The sequence below is a fragment of the Sturnus vulgaris genome, chromosome 6 (assembly GCF_052056855.1).
Source record: "Sturnus vulgaris isolate bStuVul1 chromosome 6, bStuVul1.hap1, whole genome shotgun sequence".
In the NCBI taxonomy this organism is placed as follows: domain Eukaryota; kingdom Metazoa; phylum Chordata; class Aves; order Passeriformes; family Sturnidae; genus Sturnus; species Sturnus vulgaris.
In genome coordinates, this window is record NC_142248.1 from 14,306,309 (window position 1) to 14,330,066 (window position 23,758).

At 42.6% G+C, this 23,758-nt stretch overlaps 1 protein-coding gene across 5 annotated transcripts in view; it reads right to left on the reverse strand.

Moving 5' to 3' along the window:
* SMOC1 (SPARC related modular calcium binding 1) overlaps positions 1–23,431 on the reverse strand; it is a 128,881-nt gene extending 105,450 nt beyond the window's left edge. For all 5 annotated transcript variants that reach the window (XM_014869209.2, XM_088167077.1, XM_088167076.1 and 2 more), the window contains exon 1: positions 23,312–23,431. In XM_014869209.2, coding sequence (XP_014724695.2) covers positions 23,312–23,416 — 105 coding nt within the window. In that variant the 5' untranslated portion in view covers positions 23,417–23,431. The remainder of the gene's footprint in view (positions 1–23,311) is intronic.
* Positions 23,432–23,758: the final 327 nt, after the last annotated feature.

Genomic DNA, 23,758 nt, shown 5'->3' on the forward strand with positions numbered 1-23,758 from the left:
ATGTCCATGTATGCAAAGCATATTTTTCCAAATGCAGAAGTTACCCTCATTTTTGTAGTGTCACATATCCAAGAATTAAACTAGTAGTCAGAAGACAGTAGATAGTTGAATGGGACAATTCCCTGTGCCTTTTTAATAAAGGAATCAGCTCGAGGTTTTTTCAACAACTTGTTTGTGAGAGAACTTATTTTTACATTCATCATGAGCAGAACCATTCACTAACCTCTAGAATTCCTCCCATAATCTAAACTGTCTGCACTGGGTTCAGGTGCTGGAAGAATATCTGTTTCCTAACCACATGGAATTGGGATTCTTGAGTCCACTGACCTCTTCAGCTTGCTAAGCTTAAATTCTCCTTCCAAGAAGAATGGAGAAATGTTGCCTGAGAAAGGCAAGTTATTTATTCTTAAAGAAATTAAACTGTTAATAAAGCTGAAACACCTATAACTTTTTACTATCTTAAGAATTCTTTTACACGGTGATAATATGTGGCACCAACTTGGTACCCAAGCCTACAAAGGCAGGGAGCTTCAACTCTGCTTTAAGGAAAAAGTATCATACCTGCAAAGAGAACTTGCAGCAAAAAGAAACTGAACATCAGGAAAGATACTGGGAGAGATTTAAAAGACAGCAGGCAAAATGGCAAAGGAAGGAGTCAAATGCAAGCCCAGTAAAAGAGTCACAGAATTCAACTATGAAGATCTTTATAAAGTCTGTATGAAGTTTTCCAAACAATGCCCACTGCAAAGGGTTTTTTAACAACTCGTCTCTAGCCAACCCATATATGGTTTATCAGCAGTGATCTCTATCTGCTTGAGCCTCAGTCCAAGTCCTTGTCCACAATCTTTTAAGATTTAGCCTCTTGCATTTTACAATAAAAAGGAAACAAGGCCAAAAATAAGCCTTTTTCCTTCTGAGATGTTTTAGAAGCAGTGAGGACAGCACATCTAGTGCCAAGGCAGCTCACAGATAGTATCTCTCTTCTAGCTCTAAACTTCTTCCCCTCTGTAGGAATGCTTACAAAGCAAGCATGTCCTTCTGCAGCAAATCAATACATCAATTAGCATGAATTCTGTTTTAGACACCCAGTGTCTATAAATAGGTAGCCCAAAATAACCGAGGATTACAGAAAACAGGGAGAGACTACTGCCATCTCAGGCATAATAATTCTTCAGCTGATAGCCTACAAGCTGCATCATCCAGACAAGATGGCCAAGTCATCTCCTGCCATTCTGCAGGCCTACTCCTTGCACTGGGGCTCTGTGGCATGGAGGAGAAGGGCAAGCTCCACAATAATAGCCTGTCCCTGGACTAACCAGCACCTCTGAGTGAACGAGCTTTGCTGCATACTCATGCAATGGAAATGGTGTTCCCAGTAACATCCTGCAGAAGAAACAGGGAGGGACAGACATCCATGCTTCCACTCTAAGGCATTGCTATCTCAGAGGCTACAAACCAGTCTCAAGGCACCAGTGTGGGACTGCCTGCAGGCAAAGCTTTATGCACCAGTTAGGCTTGAGGGTGAGAAGAATGAGGAGGGGAGCATTTCTCCCTTTCCCAATATAGCCAGTGGCTTCAGTAGATACTAATCCTCCAGTTCTCTCAGACACCAGCCTTCACCCCTGATATGCATTTTCTATCTGTGCAAAAACCTTCATTTTCTCTCTAAATTACAAAGGACCGTGCTTACTTACATCAGCATCTTTATCAAGTTCAGATTTATTAGAAAGCATGAGATGCTTTTGTGATTATGTGGAGAAGCAGTTTTTCCTAGAGAACATTCCCGCTCCTAAATTTGAAGTGAGGACAAACCAGACCTCCTAGTATATCTTATTCCAAGTTTTACCAGACTACAGGAATGAGACTGGCAGAGTTTCTCCTCTGCAGTTTCCAAGCCAACACAGACACAAAAACACTCTAAACATTTTTTGCTCATTTGAGCTTTCAGGCAGGAATTCTCTTAGGCGCTGTGCATTACTTGAACAAGAACAATTTGAGGTCCTACTTAGGAACAGGAATGACTAGGATCCCATCAAATGCAACCGGATACAAGCTAGTAGAAAAGATAAAAAGAGAGCACAACCTACCACCATTTTTCAGGCATTTAATGCCTGGAAAGCTGTTCTCCCTCAGCCTCCAGTCATGTTCATAGTTACTCACTAAAAGCACATCCAAGAAAGGAGTAGATAATGCAGCACTGTGGTCAGGTGTAGCATGTAGTTAACTCCTTACACCTCAGAGCTCTCTTCTTCTACGTCTGAGCAATTACAGCTGTGGCCTGTTTGCCCTTCTGACAACAGCTGGTACCTTCCCCATCACAGGAGACCGCTCAAAACTAGAAATTCAACACTACCCTGATGCTCCAATTTTGACAAAGAGAGCATCCATGTAAGACTCTGGAGCTTTACATCACATTTGACATGTTTATTCCTTGTTTGAAAGACTTGAAAATCCTCTTAAGTTACCTAATCACAGACATCCTCTGGCAAGTTGAAGTACTTGACATTCCTGCCTTCTCTTTCCCACCTCTGGGGCAAGCTAAGTGTAAACAGGGCACCAACACAAATACAGCAGAGCCAAGTGCCATTTAGGATCTCAAAGGAGTACCCGCTGAGGTTAGCACAACACAAGATCCAGGCACTGTTCTTTCCTATTACCTAACTAACCTGTGGGATAAAAAGCACTGGGAGAGGCAATGAAGGATGAGTTTGGTTTTGCTTCCAGTGATGGCACTTCCTCTCAGCTCTAAGTCTAGAAACACATGGTAGCTCCTCTGCAAAAGAAAAAATAAACAGTTATCCACTTAACTAGTAACAGAAATAGAGTAAGGCACCCCAAAACAAGCAATGGGGAAAAGCACATTCAAAAAGGTGAGGACCTCCTTCAAATTCTCAATCTAAAAAGGGCAGACAAGAACAGAAAATGTACGTAGTCTGATGTGGCATTTAGTTCTCAAGATGGCTTACAACTTGCATAGGTTCTTCCTGAAACCTTTCAGGACAATTCCTTTGGATTGCTCCCAGTCTACAATTTGTGGCACAATACACACACTGTTGACAATCCAGCTTAGTATACTTACGCAGGAAGAGAAGTTCAAGTAGGAGTACTGTTGACATCATTCCCTTTCACAAAGAAATCCACTCAGCTGCTGACAAGCCCAGAGTTAAAAATACCACATCAGGCATGTACCTTTCTGGTAGATCAGCTTGGCAGATAGGCTTTGGCAGATGCACCCAAGCCAACTGCTCAAAGAAGCTACAGAAGTTGTATGCCTGCTTTAGGAACTGTTTTGCCATCTCAGTATTGCTCTTCCCCATCCAGAACAGGAATGTCCACCAAGTTCAGTATCAAACAGGGTTGGCTGGATAAATGCAGCCACACAACCATAATCAAGTGTAGTATCCATGATAAAAGCAGAAGCTGAACAGTTCCAATTCAACACTTAATTACTGGAGCAGAGATCTGCTGAAAGAGTGATTGAGAGCCTTAAAGGATTTTCTCACCTAAATTCAGCTACTAGACTTGGGCAGAAGTCTGACGAGTTTCTGTCTTCACCTATTTCTTATTCCAACAGGCCTACCTGGTACAGATGGACACAGCAGTCAGCACCTGCTTGAACTCCTCCAGCCTTGTCCAGGCAGTACAGAAGTACCACGTGGCAAGTTAAGTTTAGATACTTTATAACTAAGAAATTCAAAGCTGCAGTAGGCTTGATAGGAAAAAGAGACACCACACTGAGTTTGTTCAAAAAACATTTTTCTCTTACTACTGAAGTAAACAAATCACTGAACAGAGAATAAGCATCAGGTGTGTATTTTGGCAATTATACACCCAGTGTATTAGTATAGGACAAGGTACCCTAAAGTTCTTATCAAGCCTGTGATTTACTCCTCATTGAAGAGCAAAGATCCTAAGCCTAGTGAATTTAAATCCTTCAATTCTTGGTACAAAGCCTTAACACACCGGGGGAGCACCACTTCAAAGAACACAATCTAAAGAGAAAATACAAGTCTTACTGCATTTTAGGCTCAGTTTTTTACCATGTTGAAGCTGTTTAGGAGTTGTCCAACTTAAAACCACCTGAGCAAGTTACCAGAACAGAGATCCTCCAATCCAAAAGCACACTCAGATGGGACTCGAGTGTCTTCAAAATCCAGATGCATAACCCAATCTCTGTTCATTCAGTGCTATCATCCAGCTACAACTTCCACTTGCCTTTTTTAGTTGCTTCCAGAGGTAATTGCTCAATTTCCAGTTCAAAGCACTTCATAACTAAGCATGCAGGAAGGCCATCTCTAAGATACCTTATCAGTATGCTGCACACCAATGCCTACACCTCTAAATGGCACAAATGGTCAATTAATTATATTATTGGTCAGGCAAACTATTCAAGTGGAATTAAAGCATCTAATTAACTTTCACCAACAGCGGGCTGAATGAAAGTTGAACTAATGCATCATTACTAGAAGCCACAGAAAATTTAAAGATCAGATTTAGAGGAAGAGTCTTGAAAGCAGTTTTGATCTTGCAGTCAAGGCACATACCAGTTTTCCTTTGGTAGTAAGCAAGTACAGACAGCCAATTATGCAACCAAACACCCTTTAACCTTCTATAGCCACACAAACACTGAACATCCTTAGTTTTATTCTTCAAAAAAACAATAAAGTGTTAGGGAGCACACAGGCTACAGCATTCAAAGCTAAGCAGCTCCTTTAGGAGATTAACCTAAAGGTTAGAGAGCACACCTGTAGCTAACTTGCACATATAGACCTCCAACTGCTCCAGGTTCCCAAGCCTGTACAGTCTTCCATGGCACTGTAAATAAAGTGATGTGCATTTTATCTACATAGTTTGAGGTAAAACAGGTTTTACTACACTGCTAATGCAGTTCTGCACTGTGTGATTCTGAAATTCTGTCTTGGCTAGCTTTCCATTTTACCATCAAAGTATTTGATTCTTTGCTCTACCCTCCACGCTCTTAGAGAAGGGAATGCTGCCACTCTTCCACAGTGGGCTCCTCTAAGTAAGAGTTTATTCACAGACTTCAAAGGTGTGAGTACCCCCAGATCTTGCTTCTGGATGGCATCCCACAATATTTAATAATTCAACTTGGGAAGTGTTCCCCATTGTTCCTCCTCACATCTCTCTCACATTGCCAGAGCACAGCTGTGTGCTCAGCATCCCCGGTCCTGCCGAGCAGCAAATCCAGGCTCGGTGCTCCGGGTCACAAGGCAGCCATTCCCTGCACAGCCAGGGCCACGAGAGGGCAGGATTCCGGGCGAGGGACACCCCTGGCCCCCTCTTTTACAGGGAACTCAGACTTCTCCATCAGCTCCCCCTACACGAAGTTCCCTCTCCACAGGGATCACATCACCCCTGGATGCTCATGCCTAGAACCACGTGAAAAGCATCCTATGGTTATCATAACTGCCTCCATGCAGGATTGCAGCCTTTAGCTTACATCAGCCAATTCCCCCAATCAAGCCAGAAATCACATTAACCCATATATTGACACACTGCTGCATACATTGGTCAAGTTTTTGCCATCTCATCTCAAGTTCTTTGGTAATTTAGACAACAGAAAGGATTTCTGAGCATTCTATGCCTCAGACAGCAATAACCTCTTCTTTCCTTCCAAGCTAAATTCAACATTGCTGCAAATTCCAGATCTACTTCCCTCATTTCCATCAAGAGCGTTGTTCACACTTACAGACAATATTTTAGCATACTGTATTTACAGACACCCATGACAGATTTCCACTTTTCCATGCTGCAAACCTAAAAAAGATGAACTGAAGGCAACTGATGATCCTGCATTTACATTTAACAAGCAACAGATGAACAGAGAAGCCCTGCACTCATCAGAATCATCTCACCCTTCTATTTTGAGGAAGTACTTAAATATTTGACAATGGAAAATAAAAAGCAGCTGTCAAGAGCTTTGCACAGGTTGGCCATAGGTCTTAATAGCAGAGAGAATGTAGATGTGAAGGGCCTAAATTAATAGCATGCCCCAGCCAGCCTAGATCTAGTTTATCACACCTGAGGGCTTGGTCTTCTTTCCCTATTCAGACAAAGACTTTTCAGGGTACATATGGGGCCAAAGCCATCCACCAATACCTCTTGAAAATTCGGTTCCTAGTGCACTGTGGATAACTCTTCCATGTTCTGAAGAGCCACATCATCCCCTCAAGTGCTGCTCCACCTTCAATTTGAAACCAGTTTGCCCAGGGCAGCACACAGCAGCGTCATAACCAGTGTGGTACAATCCCACTGTGCAGTTCACTAAGCAGAAGTACAGCATGACCAGGTATGCCAGTTCAAAGCACCTCCAGGTCATAGCCCAGCTTCATGAGGTCCAGGCAATACCATTATCACATCACAGTGATGGCTACAGTTGCTGGCAAAGGTGGGCATCCTTGCAGAGTTCAAAAGTACACGTAAACGATCTGGATCTACCCACCAACCACTATACCAGGTTTGCAGGGGAAGCTTCCAAAAAAGTGGCAGAATAAAACTAATTATAATGCCAAGGTTGAGATATACAAGCCACCCCAGATCTCTGCTGGAGAGATGGACAGTTTTCTTTTAGAAGATAAACTCTTGTAGATAGCCCTGTGTTCAATTAGACCTACACTAGGTGCAGAGCAGATAGGAAGTTTTGCCAGCACAGTGTGCCTGTGTGCAAGTAGAGTCTTCAACCAAAATCAGCCAAGACGCCCCTAACTATTCTCACATTGAACTGGTCTTCATTACTGCACATTAGCAAAGAAATCTGCTCTTGCTTTAAGACTATTCATGGAGGAAGAGGGGATTAATCATCTCTATCCAACAAGTTCCACAGAGAGCCTTGGTCTACTCCAAAAGGCTACAGAAATAGTTTGTCTTACACTTCGTTGGAAGTTACTTCTCATGCATGTAACACTTAGCTGGAACATGGTAACAGAACACTGCAACTTTTAACACTGGGTGGACAAGGGGTCTACTGTGGTTTTAGTAAATATTAACATTTGTTCCTATTCTCAGCTATCAACTCATGGTGAGTACACACAAGTTCTTCTTTCTCTATGAAGCCAGCACGAAGAACTTTGTATTACAAACAGAAAAAAAAATTTGGAACTCGGTACTTTGAAAAGAGGGTAAGAAGCATAGTTATATTAGCACAGCTCCTAAGAGTACAGGAAAGGAAAGCAGTGTTTTATCCTTAACTTGCAGCAGAACCTCAGAGCTGAAATCCTTTTTCCACAGGAGTTATATAATAGGACAGGATTAAAGTTCATAACTAGCACTTCTAGACTTCAGCTGGTGCACTTAACTGTTCCCAAGTCACGCCATCACCTCTTACTTAGAGCCAAATACCAAATATTATCACTGAACCAACATCTCTAATCCAGTGATGTACAAGCATATGGATGGTGGGATGAGTTAATAAACTAGTCTTTGAGAACAATGAAGAAACTGGGTTTCTGAAACAGGAGAAATGCACTTCTGTCACTAAGGTGAGTGTCCAGTCTCCCGAAGGTAATAGCTGCAAGCATCCATGGATTTTTTTTAATTACTGTGCTTTTAGAAGCTATTTCAAAAGTAAACTTTACTTAATTCACTAGTATGTGGCACAGGAGGAACAACTGAAACACTTCCAAGTGTTTTAAATTTCCTGATAACTAGAGGTGCCAAGCCACTAGAAACAAAGAGCCCATTTTCAGCATGGTCCATCCCTACAGCCAGCAGAGGCTGGCTGTCAGAAATTGCAGTATCATAATGAGAGCTCTGCACTCTAAAAGGTGCTCCACTTCCACAATATGTCAGCACTTCAACCAGGAGGCTAGAGCTGACTAGATCATCTTCAGTAGCTGCTCTTCATCCAGACTTGACCACCAAGACAAGTGACTAAATCCAACTCCAGCCACACAATTGGTAGACAAAATTGGTCAGTCCAGCCACAGCAGTTGTCTGGTTGTAACTCACAGCAGGCCAAGGCAACATATTCAGCCCATAGTCAGGGATAAGAAAACATGCCTGGACATGAGCTTGGAAACACAGACCACAGAATGCTTGCAGCATAAATGATTGTTTATGGGCAGAAAAACAACCTGGAAACAGGAGGCTGTTACAGCTTGAGAGTACCCAACTAAACTTGTTGCACTTAAATGCCAACAACCTTAACTCAAGCAGTAGTGCTTCTACAGATAATTTTTTTTTTAATTACTACATTTTAGTTAGAGTTTGTACTTCCCACTATATCCTGCCAAAAGGATGCACACAATGCAAGTAAAGTAACAGAGTTTCATAAGTGCTTTAAAGTGTTTGTGAATTACTATGGTACCTTAGTCTTCATGGGGCTTTGAGAAACTACTTGGTAAAGGCTTAAACCCCCAGATTAAAAGGCTAGAAGCTGTCTGATTCTAGAAATTTAAAAATATTTATTCCTATCCTGTTTGGAGATAGTTGCTGACCAAAATTACTAGCTTGTGTAAGTTTCCCAGGTCAAAGTTTTTCAGGAGATACAGTATTTGGCAGTCTTTTTTCAGAATTATTCAGTATCAGGACCAGTTATAGCACTTACCATTAACTGTGTGGTCTCTTCCCCTCCAAACAGGGAAGTACTTACATTTGGATGTGACAGCCCTGCCATATCAAAATGTTCAGAGGCTCTTCCTGGAGCTAGAAATGAATAGCATTTAAGTGCTTGAATTCATGTGGGATTCATGTGAGCACTCAACTCAATGCCAGAGAACCTGCATATATGCCATGATCTGAAACACCTATAGTGTGTAGAAGCTAGAACCCCAAAGAACTTCGAGGTGACCAGGCTTCCCCCTTCATTGCTATGAAAGTCATCCCCCATAAGTCCCACACATGCCTGCAAAGCAGCTGTTTGAAAATTGTACAGAACTGCAGTGCTCTGGAGGTAAAGGCATTCATATGGAAAAAACAGAGTAACACAATCAACCTGAAATCTACATTCATATGAGAATAGAACTTTAAAGTACTCAGTCAATTTGAGACTATATCTTAAAAAAATAAAAGCACAGAGTAGAACTTAGGCTAGACTACATCTTCTCTGATATTGCTTAGGTGTACTGTCACCTTTCACAGCAAAACCACATGGAGCCTCTCCTAGACACCAACACTGCCTTGACAAAGATTGAAGCAGCTGACTTAAAGGCACAACAAGTTTGACTGGCATGTGAACTCCTTGCTGGTGGCACTTTCAGAAGCATGGCAAAACTATTGTTAACTCTGCTGGGAGCTTTGCAATCTAAGGCAGCATTTCAGGAGCAGCAATGCTGGTTCACGGTGTAGAACCTTGTCTGACCACCTGTATTGCTAAAGTTTTGGTAGCAGCTGCAGAGGTGGTCTCTGTGAGAAGTCAGGGGTTGCCCTGTGCTGGACACAGCTGGTTCCATACTACACCCACTGCAAGCCAAAGACCAGCCCATCAGCCAGGCTATGAGTGCCTCTGAAAGCAAACTTAAAGGGCAAAATGTCACATGGCATGGGGAGCAGGGCAGGAAGTGAGAAGCCAGAGCACAGTCAAGATCAGTGAAGGAGGTGCTCTAGATACCAAAGTAGAGATTCCTCTCCAGCCCACAGAAAAAATCACGGAGGAGCAGGTATTGTCCTGCAGCCCCTGGAAAGGATGCCACAGCAGAGCTGGTCAACATTTTCTGTAGGAAGCTGCAGCCCATGGAGAGGCCATGATAGAGCAAAATTTTTCTGCAAGATTGAAGTCTCTAAAAAAAACCCTTGCTGAAGTATAGGAAGAAGTGAGGAGGGGTCTGGCAGCTGGGCAAGGTCAACCAGCCATCCAAGCAAGGACAAAAGCAGAACCATTTCCAGTTTGCAGATTCCAGGCACAATCCTCATACCCCAGTCAAGAACTGCCCATGCTGTTTGGCCCTGTGGATAACTTGGTGCTTGCTCGTCATTAGAGGTACTGTAGCATCAGTGAGGCTTAGGAAATACAGGGATGCTCTGAAATCTAGAAAGGCAGATTTCCCTGGCATAAAGTGAATAAACCAGTAAATTAATCAAACAACGGAAGGAATGAGGAATTAAGTGAATGCAAGTGAATATTTACAGTTCTGTTTAAATCTGTCATTGCCTGACACCAACTCAGAGATTTAGAGCTATCTTGTCTTTCCAGAACTGTTGACCTCTTCTAGCCCAAGAGTTTATATTGCAATAACCAAAGTGGATTACAAGCTTCAACTGACACAGACACTTGCCAGATATTCATTCAGCCCTTCACAGTTGTCTCTTTAGTATCTTGTAGCTTTGCTGAACCAATGCCATTTGAGCTTTAAAATGGGATGACTTTATAATCTACTCAATTTCCACAAAAACTTTCCCCAAACAGGAATCACATTTGAAGGGAAGCCTCCCACAAAGTCAAGCTCACTGTCTGAAAGCAGCAGGTCCAACTAAAACTGTCCAAGCCAAGCAGACTCTGCATACAGCACTAGATATAACATAGATGTTGCCCTATAATACATCTAGAAAGATTTCCCAAGAGTCAGCTGTAAAATCTAATAATCCCCATCTGAGAACAAGATGTCCCTAAAGTATACCTAAGATAGAGGCACGTTGCTCCCTAAAGTAAGGAGTAACTTCCTGATGCTTTTCCTTCATTTTGGGGATGTGAAGCTCTAAGGCAAGCGCTCAGGATGAATAAGAAGCCAGGACAGCAGCTTGATAAGCGTTTCAGTTAGAGTTGATACTGCAGCAGCTGCTTTAGCAAAAAAAAAAAAAAAAAAAAAAAAAAAAAAAAGGTAGGAGCTGGGGAAGTAAAAGAAAGTACTCCCTGCTCTTTGGGTAAGAAACACTTCCTCAGACTCTGTGCCTTGCCTATTTTAAGATGTTTTCTCTATTCAAATCCATCAAATCCTGATTGCAATTTAGTATAGGTCATCAACTAAACCAGCTTCATCAGTTTCAGCATTTATAAATAGTGTCTTCACTTAGTATCTTGTTGAATCCAGTTGTGACTACATTCAGATGTTTTGTGTAAACAATGCCTAGCATTGGTGTCAATCACCTCACAATAAAACAGATGCCAAAAGAGTCTTGTATTTTTACATCAACATCTGCTAGTGAAACAAAAGCCACTAGCAAGTCCCACTAAAGCAATTTTAGATAAGTACAGTTCTACCCATCTGAACACTGGCATGAGATTTAACAAGATTATCTCTTCTCATTTGATCCTAATTGGTTGCCTTAGGAAATGCATGGATCTGCGTGAACATCAGTCTACCATCCACTGAAGAACTGACACGCTTGGCTTAGGCTGTTTGTGGTAATCCCTAGGTTTGCTTTCTAATAAATACTAACCAGAAACAAGCCAAAGATAACACCCTATTTTGTCCTCTTAATCTGAGGTGACTTCATCACGTCTATAATCAGCCTTCTGGCACTTCCTGAATACAAGTGCTTATATTCTCCACAGTTTCATGCAAGGTAAAGACAAGGAAAGAAGTGAAAGTCATTTTTAGCTTTTGCTCTGACATGCAACATTTAATCATTGCCCTGAAAGGCTGGTTATATCTTTACAAGTGAGTTTATCAATGCTGAACAAACTGAAGGAAAACATGTCAAGTGGAATATATATATGGTTTAATTTGATTTACTTGCACCAGTGATTCCAAAGAAAAGTATGAATTCCTGAAATTGGACACACCTTTGCCATGAGGAAGGCTTCAGGCAGAATTCAGCAAAAACTACCAAGTTCAGAATTGTTCTCCCACTCCCACTGCCCTGCCTGAACAGAGGCACACCCAGAGAGTATATATCTTAGAGAGAATGAAGCAGATTTGACAGGAGTCTAGACAAAAGAAAAGCTAGTCAGAAGCTATTCTGTAGGTGAAACTCTTAATGGGTAGGCTAACTTGGAAGTAGTTATAGTAGACTTTCCAGTTAAGGTCAGATGTGGAAATTCCCTTAACAAAAGCAAAAAAGAGCTAAGAGTTGCATGGGATACCTGAGAAGATTTGAAATTTATCAGGAAGAACAGTTACTATGGTAAGATAACTACCTTTTTTAAACATGGAGGGGCTATGCCTCTGTAGCTCACTCTTCTTTACTACTGAGAAAAACTTGCCTAGAGCTGAAGTTATACTTTTTATTTGGGACTGTCATTCACGTAAGAGCACACTGTTGCTTGACTTTTTTTTTTTTAATCAAACCTTTCTCTTCATATTGCATAAGGTTCTACTACTGAACTCTTCCCAATTCTGGGACTTTAGCAGGGGCCAGAGAAAATGTCCCTCAGTTATGTGAAGCAACTGTGGAAACATTTTTGGTTTTGTTGCCAACAGAACTAGAAGCAAAATTTAAGAGGACTTTTAGGTAAATTCTTTGAGTTCCAACAGGAAAATTAAAAACTTAGTTTGCTTATGACACTAGCTATTCAAACTAGATCCGATTCTCATATATTTGGGCTCAAACTATGCTTGTCTTTGTCTTTCTCCCAAATTGGGCCAAATCCAGAAATGTTGAGGGACACATTTTAGGAATGCTTAAATTTATTCAAGTGTGGTGAATTTTTTTCCTCCCACTCAGTTCCAGTTTCAGCATCAAAAAAGACCCTAGTGTTCTCAAAGATATACTGCGTTTTTCTTAAGTTGATTATACAGGCAAAACTTGGTTTGGAAATTCGGACTGACTTTTTTTTTAAATTACTGTCATGCAAGAACCACATACACACGAACCAGGATAGCTTCATCCTCCTAGAATAAAAGCTGACAGCTACACATCATACCTGTTTACACACCAACAGATTTTACAAAACAGTGCAGATGGGTTTGGATACTTCATCCTATGGGTGCGCTCAAATCCAGATTAGAAATCTGCAAAACACACACTGCAGTATGTTAATGAGCAACAGCAAGTTTCTGCTCCAACACAGCTGCCAAAGTGCTTCAGGTGAAGAAGCACTTTCATGGTAAAGAAAAGCTCAACTTCTCCTCACAACCCAGCTAGTTTGGAACTCCTTTAGGTATCCATTGTTCACAACAAAAATCCTGAAATTTATAGAGTCTCATTAACAACTGAAGACAAATACAAGAAAAGCCAAAGTTTCACACTGCTGCTTTCCACTCCCTGTCCTATTCACCCTTAAGAGACACCCTATTTTAGGAACAAAAGGTAAATGTTTACCTTGTCCAGTTATTTAAAGCCCTATCAGCCACCTTAAATTTAATTCTGATATTTCAGGGTATATATAACTAATAGTATAGTGAGCTGGGAAGTTCAGGAGAGCTCCAACAGTTAGATTTTAACAATTCTTCACATTTTAAGAAGGGTAGTAGCTTAGGTGACAGCTCAAATCCAGCAGAGCAGAGGTTTTTTTCTACTAATACATTTGTTACTTCAGGGGAACTGAAGAGAGGACAAAACCTGACAGCCTTGGAAAACTTAAGTCTTCAACAGCTACAACTAGAAACATCCAGATTCCTTCAGAGCCAATTAGACTATCTCGATGTAAGCATCCTTAATTTAGAAAAAGAAAACAACCACCAAGTTGGAGCATAAAGCGCTTTGATAGTTCACTGTGAAGAGAACACTCAGCTCCCTGGAAGCTCCTGAAGATGAGCACCCAAAACAAAAAATCTGGGCTGACATACTTCCAGACCATGGATTTAACAATCACTAATATGCTATCCAGCAAATTATGTCAATTTTGTACAAGTCTGTAGAAATTGAAACAACTGCTCCTACAGTTCAAGCTTAAATTGGGCAAGTAAAGGGAGTCCAAGAGCAGTTACTGCCACTGAGAGAACATGCTGACTCTATGAAGCAGAACATCCCTGGCTCTGCAGAGCACCTAACAAGATAAAGCCAATAGAAGACAGCTTTGACTTTCTAACCTAGACCTAGGGGTATGATTCCTGCTCATAAAATACTCTCTGCACATGTGCAATAGTAAAGAAGGAAAGACAGCTCATAGACACTGACAAAGACAGGGGAATAGTAGTATAGCAACCCTGATAAAAAAAATCATAGCAAAAGTCTTCAACATTTACCACCTTAAAGCATGGGACATGTTAGGTAGCATAGACACCAGCCATCACTTATTATAAATACCTTATTCCACCATGAGGTATTACATATCCAGATAAGGAGTGTCACTTGGCCATCACTTCAGATTTTTACCTACAAAGCTGCAGGATAGCACTTCTAGAATAACCTGAGGCCTTCAGGTACAGCAGCCTGAAGCACCATTCTCTTACAGTCAAAAACTAAACCCCTGGACTTCTACACATGTGCAGTGCATTTAAGAAATCCTATCCCATGGCAAGCACTTTCTGAAGTTATGTTAAAGCTCTAGTCAGACAGATTTTTTCATCTAGCTTAATATTTCAGATGCATTGCAGCTAACTGAGGGCAAATAACACCACCAGCAGAAGCACTGAAAATCCAGTTGGCTACAGTTTACTACAAGAGCAGGAAGATATGGCAGCACTTACACCCAATCCCATACCTGACAGAACTCCAAAGCCTTGGCTGTAGATACTGGTATTGTTTTAAATTTTAAAAGGTGGATCAAGTTCTTCCAGATTTACATACTTTGAGGTTAAGACACAGAAAGGGAAATAAGCTAATCTCTAGAACTGTGGAGCAAAAAAATTGTTGAATTAACACCCCTGTTCATTTTACATATACCAGTCTCACAGATTTCTATATAAAAAGTAATTTTCTTCCACTAAGCCTGAGATGCACACACATTAAAACTCACATTACCCTACAATTTTAGAGTTGATAATCCTCTAGCGTTCCAGATGCATACACATTTTTAAAAGCTAATTTTGCACACAGCTTATCTACTTTTGCAACACTTGTCTGCTTACTTTTAAGGGCAAAGGAGTAAGTCAAATGCAAAACTCCAGGCAGAAGCCAACAACAGTTACCACCATTCTGTATGGTAACTTGACCCAAATCAGAAGCAGCTTCTTGGCTCAGACAGAAACCCCTTTATCTGGCTAGCATCCACAAACTCCAACTCATTTAATATCCTCCACTTGGAAATTACACCCAAGAGCTTCTGGCTTTTTACCTCTTAACTTGCACCTAGTTCTACCATGTATTTGTTTAAGCCCAAGTGTAGAATGCATATAAATCTGCTTCAAAGAAATGGGAAGGGAAGTGGTTTGATGTCCTAGCTAGAGTAGGTTCTTTAATCTTCATACTACTCAAGGGAGTCTATGCTGCAACAAAATATTACCATACTACTGATTCTGACTATCATGTATATGGTACACACAGAAGCAAGATCTAGAGATAGTGTACATCTGGACATTAAAGGATACCACTACCTCTGCCAGGTGTTTTCACCTAAGGATGCTTTCTTATCTATTTGATTCCCAGTTCACTCCCCCTCCATAGCATATGTGGTCACATTGCTCCTTGTGCAACCCACAATAGACATAGAATCTGAGACAGTTACCTCTACACTAAGGCTGTATTGGATTGTTTTACTTTGTTGGAGCATCAAGCCCTAAAGTACTAGAATTACAACTGAAGGATTGTATGATGTTGTATTTTGGGTTCTCTATATAACCAAAGAAAAAGTTGTTAATCAACTATTCTGGACTCCATGAAATTACAGAACAAGCACTATTCTATGCATCACAAGCCTACACATAAAAGCTAAGTTAATGGATTTTGTTCATCAGAAGGCAGAATATGGCTTCCCTGTGCAATTCAAATGATAATTCTCAGTCGTGGAACAGGGAAGAGAACACGGATAGACAACATTTTCCACATTCCTTCTAGCCTGTGACCCAAGTAATGGTAACAGAGGACTGGTGGCCAAGAGAAACTCTGAAACAGAATCTGCCCACTAAGTGTTTGGAACCTCTCCTCCCTATTTGAGGATCAGCACTTCCTTCTGGATATGATTCCAACTATCATTAACTGGACCAGTGGCCAAGAAAAACCTTAGAAAAACAAGTTATTTCATCTGTCCTACTTCCCCATCTTTCTTATCCCTACACACCTTCCCTTCCACTTACTATGATTCTTTCTATCAGAGGCTCTCCCATGAGAAAGCCCTCACTTTTATCATCCCCTCAACCCCGGCTCTAATCAACATCTCAGTGGCACAGAAAGAGCATGTTTCTTCAACTCTGAATAGGGGAAAATTACATGTATCACCAGACTCAGAGTAGAGAAAAATTATATTAGGCCAATGCTCTTACAGCAGTGAATCAAATTTAACTTCAGACTGACAAGGGCTGCCATGTAGACTACAGAGCCAATCACAACAGATTCATAGAACAGAATCTCAATAGTCTATGCCTTGCACAGAAGGAATGTTGCACACAAACAGGCTGCTACCTTCCCCTTAGCCAACTCAAGTCAAAGTGTATGGGGCAAGGAGACAGTTTACAGAACCCTGGCACATGCTCTGGGTCTATCGTCAAGCAGTGAGCAGTATGGTCCTCTGTGGCAGTTACTCAGGTAAAATGCCCTGCTCACATTCATTCATTTACTTCATCCAGAGGCAACACAACTTCGGCTCCAGCCCAAGAGGGGAGCCTAGGTGCCCATGGCAGAGCAAGTTATCTACCTACACACACCAGTTTCTGTATGACTTCCTCCACCTGCATGAAGAGTCTGCCAACATCACTGGTGGGTTGCTTGTCTAGGCTTTGCTGCCAGACTCTACTTGCCAAAACCCTGAGCCAGCCTTAATGATGCAGCCTCTGTTACTATAGTAACTAGTGTTATTTTCCTATCTCTAGGCACAGACCTTGAGGGGAAGTACTTAAGTTTGTTCTCATTTCACACCTACCACTCACTTCCCCACTGCATAGCTATGTGCCACTCCACATGCAAACCTCTGTCAGTGGACCCAAAAGCAGCTGGTCCAGCTGCAAGCTAGTGGGAGGCAAAAATGCACAAGCCCAACCTGCAGGCAAATCCTCCTGATCAGGCTACAGCTGGGAGACCACCAGCAAAGGGTTCAGGCAGCTGGAGGCTTACAGGGCCTTCTAGGCCACTGCTCTAGGGACAGAACACACAGAAACATCTGACAATTACAGAGTGGGCCAGGCTGGAAGGGACCACGGTGGTCATCTGGTCCCACCTCCCTTCTCAAGCAGGGTCATCTTAGAGCACATGGCATAGGATTGCAACCAGACAGTAACCGAGTATCTCCAGTGAGGGAGACAGAACAGCCTTCCACCATGGGTGTTACTCCAGGCTGCTGCTGATGCCTTGGCATCATCCAGTCAGGCTCAGGCCAGTCTTCAGAGTACTCTGAAAGTGTCACACAGGCTAGAGTGAATTCCTTCATAAACCAAAGCCAGTTTGCTCCATCGTCACCCGCCACACTGCAGGAGCTGCACTTTCAGCATGAAGGACTTCTACTCAGACAGCAAAAGCTTCCCTTGGAGCAGTTCTTGTAGAAAACCATAATAACCATATTTGTCACCTCAAGTTTTTAAAAAATAGCAGTGGTCAGAGTGCAGGTCCACTATATGAAGCAATGTTTTCCTCAGCAAACAAGCACATGACTCTTCTAAAACCCATGAACATTATCTATATTGTTACTGCAGCATCCCACAGGAGCCTAAATTGCATACCTACTTTAATAAAGAGAAAAAAAACATCCAGTATAGGAGGCATGAGACTGGTTCCAAGGTAAGGCTTTATACTGGGGAAGCTGCTCTCAGACTGAAGAGCTGCTGATAGCCTGCATGAGGCCGTATACAAAGAACTCTTTTGTATGGTGGGTGGTTTTCACTGTCCTGAATAAAACTTTACACCCTGGTGTGACTAGCTATGCTTTCCTGTTGTTGCTCTCAAAGCAATGCCTCCTCCCCTCAACACAAAAAAAAAAAAAAAAAGCACAAAGTTGCATTCTCAGTCAGGGTTTTGGTGCCAGAATACTCCTTCCTCATACCTCCAAGCAGTAAAGTCATCACACACAGAAAGCTTCACATGGTTCACATATAAGCTGCTGAACACAAGTTGGAACTGCTCATGCGAGCCAGTCAAAAGAGACAGCGAGTTACATACCACTCCCATTACATCCTGGTAGTTTCTCTGCATAAGCAAACTGACCTCCCACCTTATCCAGAAAGCTCCAGCATGGAATGGATTCACCCACATCAATGGCAACCTTCCCTGTTAGAGCAAGTACTTCACAAACAAGAGCTTCTCACAAAAGAGCATAGGAAGCTTAGAGTCCTACCAATGCAATGACAGTAATTATTACACTTGTAAGCTTCACAGTTCAAGTCACAACAGCTGCTACTCTGCCAGAGTGCCACTTGAGGACCAAAGCAGTTAACTACTCCCACTGCACACCAAGCTTGGCTCAAGGTCTGCTGTGCCAAAAAGGCCCTGCATAGTGCATCAGTACCAGAGACCTCGTGGCAGCTGCCAGGGGACTCTATCAGGAAGCCACCACACTGTCACACAGGATGCTTAAGTATGACAGTCAGCACAGCAGCCTTCAGGGATCAGCTTTAGCTCCACCTGTGTTGCTTCCATGTTTAGCTTTTAATGTTAGCATAAAGCTTATTGCGTAACACTTAACTGCACTGTCAGATGTGCCAGCACCAGAAGAACTGGGATTCGCCAGCCAAGTAAGAGACAAATGGGGTTTTGTTTGTTTGGGGTTTTTTTGACATAGTAATGTCACAATTAGTTTGAGATGGCAGGATAAGAACATCTAAGATATTTAAATAGCAGTATTAATATTTCAGAGCTACTACACTACTGAAATGAGTTTACAGTCATCTTACCAATTGCTTCAGGCCATCTGGAAATGAAAGAAGCCAAGAGAGCATCTGCTCTGCACTGTGAAGATAACCTCTTGGACTAGTTTTCTAGTTTCTAGCTCTAGTGTGCTAAGGTAATCACTGCAGGTGTTCCACCAGCTACAGTGCTTGCTGCCATCACCAGCAAAAATACATAAGCAATTTCTTTTTCTGTACCTAAACTTTTGCTAGCCAGAAATCTTTCATTGACAGCACAGCTCATTAACATGAGTAGAAATATTATTGTAGCCAACTCTGAAGCTCAGGCAGTTAAAACAGCAACTCTAAGACAACAAAAAGCAAGTAAAATCCTACAGCATTTTTCTGTTTAGAACAGGTCCTGCTGTTCCAATAAGAACATAATGTTTTAATACTTTTCTACCCAAGAATTAAGCCTGTTCTTCAACACAGTTGCATACTGTTTAAAAAACACAAGTCAGAGCAGTTTCTTTAGTAACATAAACGAATTCAGCTAACATTAAAGGTTAGCAAGGAGAAGGAGAAATAAGCAATATAGCTCCATATATAATTAGAGCTTCCACTTGGGTAAAAAACATCCCTCACCCAACCGAAACAGTGCATCAGTTTGTCATAGGAGTATCAAAACTGTCCCGTCTCTTTTCTAAAGACTTGCATTTGGGTACTTGTTTCTTCATTAAATGAATCTTTCCAATGGTAAAGAAATCTAAAAGCATTAAAGTGCTTCAATTGCTAATTACTAGTGTAGACTTTGCAATGCAGGGTGGTGATTAAGCTCAAACAAGAAACAAAATTCAGTCATTGAAAACCCATCCTAACGTTCATTCTTCTGTTCTAGACCTTCTGTGTATGAAGTCCTCTACCTTATATTCTTATTACACGTGCTTTTGTAATTCCTTCCCACCATACAGAACACAGGCTTCCTAATATTGGTATGCATAAAGACACCTGCTTTGTGGAACCCTTCCTGTGGGGCTGCAGTGAACACAGAGCAGAACACACTCCTTGTGCCACTCCTGCATAAGCTGCAGTGCTGCTTCCTCCTCCCAGGGGGGAGAACAAAGCTGCAGGAGACTTTTCAGCACTTTTTACCAAGATTCTTATTTGGTGTTCTAGCTAGTAGCCAACTGCAGCGGGAAATTCCCAATGCTAAATTGGAGTGGCACTCCAATTTATTCCCTGGAATCTGTTGGTAGCTTCACAGTTGTACTATTTACTACTTTCCTTTGCAACAGCCCTGAACTATAAGGTCCTCCCCCATCTCCAACCAACATGTTTTCATGCATGAAACTATGAAGAACTAGGAAGAGTTATAGTGACTATCCTGTCCTCCCTTCCTATCATCTTTTAGTCCTCTGAAGTCAGTGGAGGGGTGCAGGTCCCCAGTCTTCCAGAAATCCAAGCCCGTTCATAGGACAGCTTTTGACTGCTGCAGTCACACTGTGTGCCTTCTGCAAGCATCCACCATTTCTCTGGGCTAGTGTTTGTCATTACTGTCACAATGGTCAGGAGTTACATTCAGAAAGCAGAGGGCCAACACAGATCTCTCCCTGAACTAGTAAAAACAAAGGCCAGATGGAAGAAAACAAAGCTTAGTGGCACAATCTATTTAATCTGCTATAAAAGAATTCTGCTTAAATGCACCACACAGTAGGAGATGCAAGAGCCAGCCTGGTCAAGCTCCCCATCTCTTGCTTTAGATTCAAGAAGGGGAGGAAACAGCAAGACCTGGCTTGTCACACACCCCAGATCTCATGCCAGCAGAGAGAAAGAGGCAAATAGGAAGATAATATGAATAGAAAATAAAGCCTGATTATCTTTTTCCAGAAGGCAGCATCCCTCAAACAGACATTTTTCAAGTATGGTCCCACAATGTTCTTCTGAGCTGCAAAAGCTGAAGCAACCAGGTGACTGTGCAACACAGCAGAAGCTTTACTAGAGTCTGTCAAGTGAGGAAGCAAGTCACACAGCAGCCTTGGGCTTCCAAGTTATTTCTAGGACAAGATATTAGACTTCTTATGGGGCTTCACTTGGGACAGCTGTTATTAACTGTCATTGGGCAACAGAATATATGCAAGAGACAGATGTTTCCTACAAGTCACTGACACCAAGCCTAAGGAATTCACATCACTGCTCATAGTTTCACTATAACAAGAAACAGCAAGCTTCACACATCTTTTGAGAGCCAGAAGTTCCTCAACAGACCTGTAGGTACTAGCTGCACTTTTAATTTACCTTGGTATTCAAGTAATTATCCTGAACTCACTTAATCTGAAAGCTTCATCCCTTATTGGCATAAGGGATGTAGATACACCTATTTCTCTTCAATACCTCTAGTTTTTCAACATTTACTGCAAACAGTAGCAAGCCATTCTCTTCTGCTTATGTATTTAGTAAGAATATTGTCTGCCTATCTTAGGACACTACTGTAACAAGAAAAATTCAAGGAGGAAAATCTAGAACTTGATTCAAGCATTATTGCTGGTCATTTGAATTCACTGATTAGGACTAAAAACTGTTGTTAACCTTTAAAAGAATTTCAGCTTGCAAATATTGTAGTTCTAGTGCTTACCATACAAAAAAGAGTGCAAAAGAGCAGGTATCACACTTAGCAATTAAGCATCTACAAGATCAGATCCCCAGAACTGCAACACTGACACCTGGCCAGGGAGACTTCCTGACAGGAATACACTCTTGATCACAAGTCCCCATGAGAAATACATACATGGTAGCCATTATTTAAGAAATTAGTAATAAAGTATTTTTGTTTTTATTGGAACATAAAGTATGCCACATTTATACTAATGACAATTTTACTGGCAACGTCTAATTGCTGGAAGAGATGAAGCTCAGGGGCTTACATCAATCAACCTGGTTGCAACCAAGCAAACCAAACTTCTCACTTTCATATACACTTAATCAAGATACTTTGAGGGGCAAAAAGACAGATTTCATAAGTACAACATCCTGGAAATACACAGCTTTCTTTTTAACAGCTCCTAAGTTAAAAGACTAAGTTAAAACCTTAAGGCACATCTTCCAGCAGAACTACAGATGTTAGTGCTCACAGCTGATATTCTCCCCAGTCACGAAGGAAGAAATAGCAAAGTCGGTTTACTTACTTCAAGCAAAAAGTAAATCAGTGGTCCTTTGTATTTGGTTTTCCACTCTCCTGAAGTAGCTCCCACTCCAAGACAACACAGCACAGGGAGCAATTAAACTGCCTTGTAAAGTACAGTATAAAAAATAGTATATATGAAAACTGTTTGGTATACAGGCTCATTGTACAATCATGCACTACCATCAGGATTTTTTTTTTATTTTGTTGTTTCAACTGCTCTTCATTAAAGCAGCTAGATGCTGGTGCTGATGAAGACCCTCGTCATCCAGCCAGACTCTTACTTATCACTTTTAAAGTTCCTCTCTATTTGGAATCACTCTGATTTTGAGGTTTATGCTTGATATGAGGTAATAAAGATATATCCATAAGCCTCCCTGTGTTTCCTGATCCTTTAAAGCAGGTCTCAGTAATTTATGGCACACATCAGTTCTGACTTAGAACTAGTGAGATCAGAACTAACAGTTGCTGTTACACATCTGGCCATAAAAGAGGCTACACAGCACAGCTGAACACAACAACATCAGTGCAGCCAGTTGTACGCTTTCCACAGCTCTGAGAAGCATTTAACAGCCATCATGGTCAAACAACACTTCCACTAGAAAAAAAAGAACATTTCACCAAAGTTCCTTGTTGTTATACTTTGGCTAAGTAGGGATTTCAAAGACTTCTGGTCTTGCCTAACTATGGTCTAAATTAATTAGGTAATATACTTCTAGCATTTTAGACAGCTGGGTCAAGAATGCACATGGCCAGTGCATCCAACATGCCTACAGAGAGGTGAGTTTTTTTCCACTTCCCCAGAGCTGTGCTTTCATTGCAGCATTGGCTGAAGAACAGCTACTGTTTTGCAGCTTTATAATTGAAAACTCTCACGCTACTCCGTAGTGGGGCTGCAGTGGTAACACTCACTCACTGGGAGAACCATATTTAGAAAAATGTTGGGTTCTTCCCCAGAGCAATGTAATAGTTTTGTAAGTGAAATGAACAGCCCCAGTAAGAGTCAAACATTGTCAGATTAAAAAAAACAGAGCTAGACTCCTACCGGGAGAAGCCTGGACTGAAGGCATCTAGCTTTATTGCAAGGATTCATTTAATCCCTGCTCGGGAGCATAAAAAAAGAAAAGTCCTAAAGCTATGTGCTGAGAACAGGGACTACATTAAACGCAAGTCGAGCAATATAAAAGCACAGCCTGCCAACCTCCCCCCGTCCCGTGTTTTCCTGCAGTAAAACCCAACAAGTTAATACCCGTGTATGAACTCCTCGCATGCAGCCCATACCCGGCTTTTAACAAGCGGGCGGGGGAGGCCCTTGCGGGGGTGCGCGCCGTGGGGAGCGGGGCCGGGGGCGCTGCCCGGGGCCGGGGCTCCACCTGCGGCGCTGACAGGGGCGGCGGGCCGGGGCAGGGCTGCAACCTGCTCGCCGGGGCGGCAGCTCACTTACCCGGGGCCCCGTGGCTCGGTGGCCGCGACCCGGCGGCAGATGCACCAGCAGCAGCGCCAGCAGGAACGGGCGAGCCCCCGCGCTGCGCCAGGCCCGCGGCATCATCGTCCCTCGGGGCGGCGCGGCTCTGCGGCCACCGGAGGCGGCTGTCCCGGGCGGTGCGGCGGTGCCGGTGCCGCCGCAGCAGGTTCCCCGCCTCGGCCATGGGGATGCCCGTTATAAAGCCGCGGCGGGGCGGGGCCGGCCGGCACTGACCGCGCCGAGCGCCTATCGCCGTGCGGCCGCCGCGGGCCGCTGCCAATGGCGGGGCCGCGCCGCCTCTCGCCCGGCCCCGCCACCCGGCGGGCGGCGCAGGTTGGCCGCGGGCGGCGCGGCGGAGGGCGCGGGGCGGGCGGCGTGCCGTGCCCGCGGCACCTGGGGATCCCGGTGGCACCTGAAGCCCTCGGT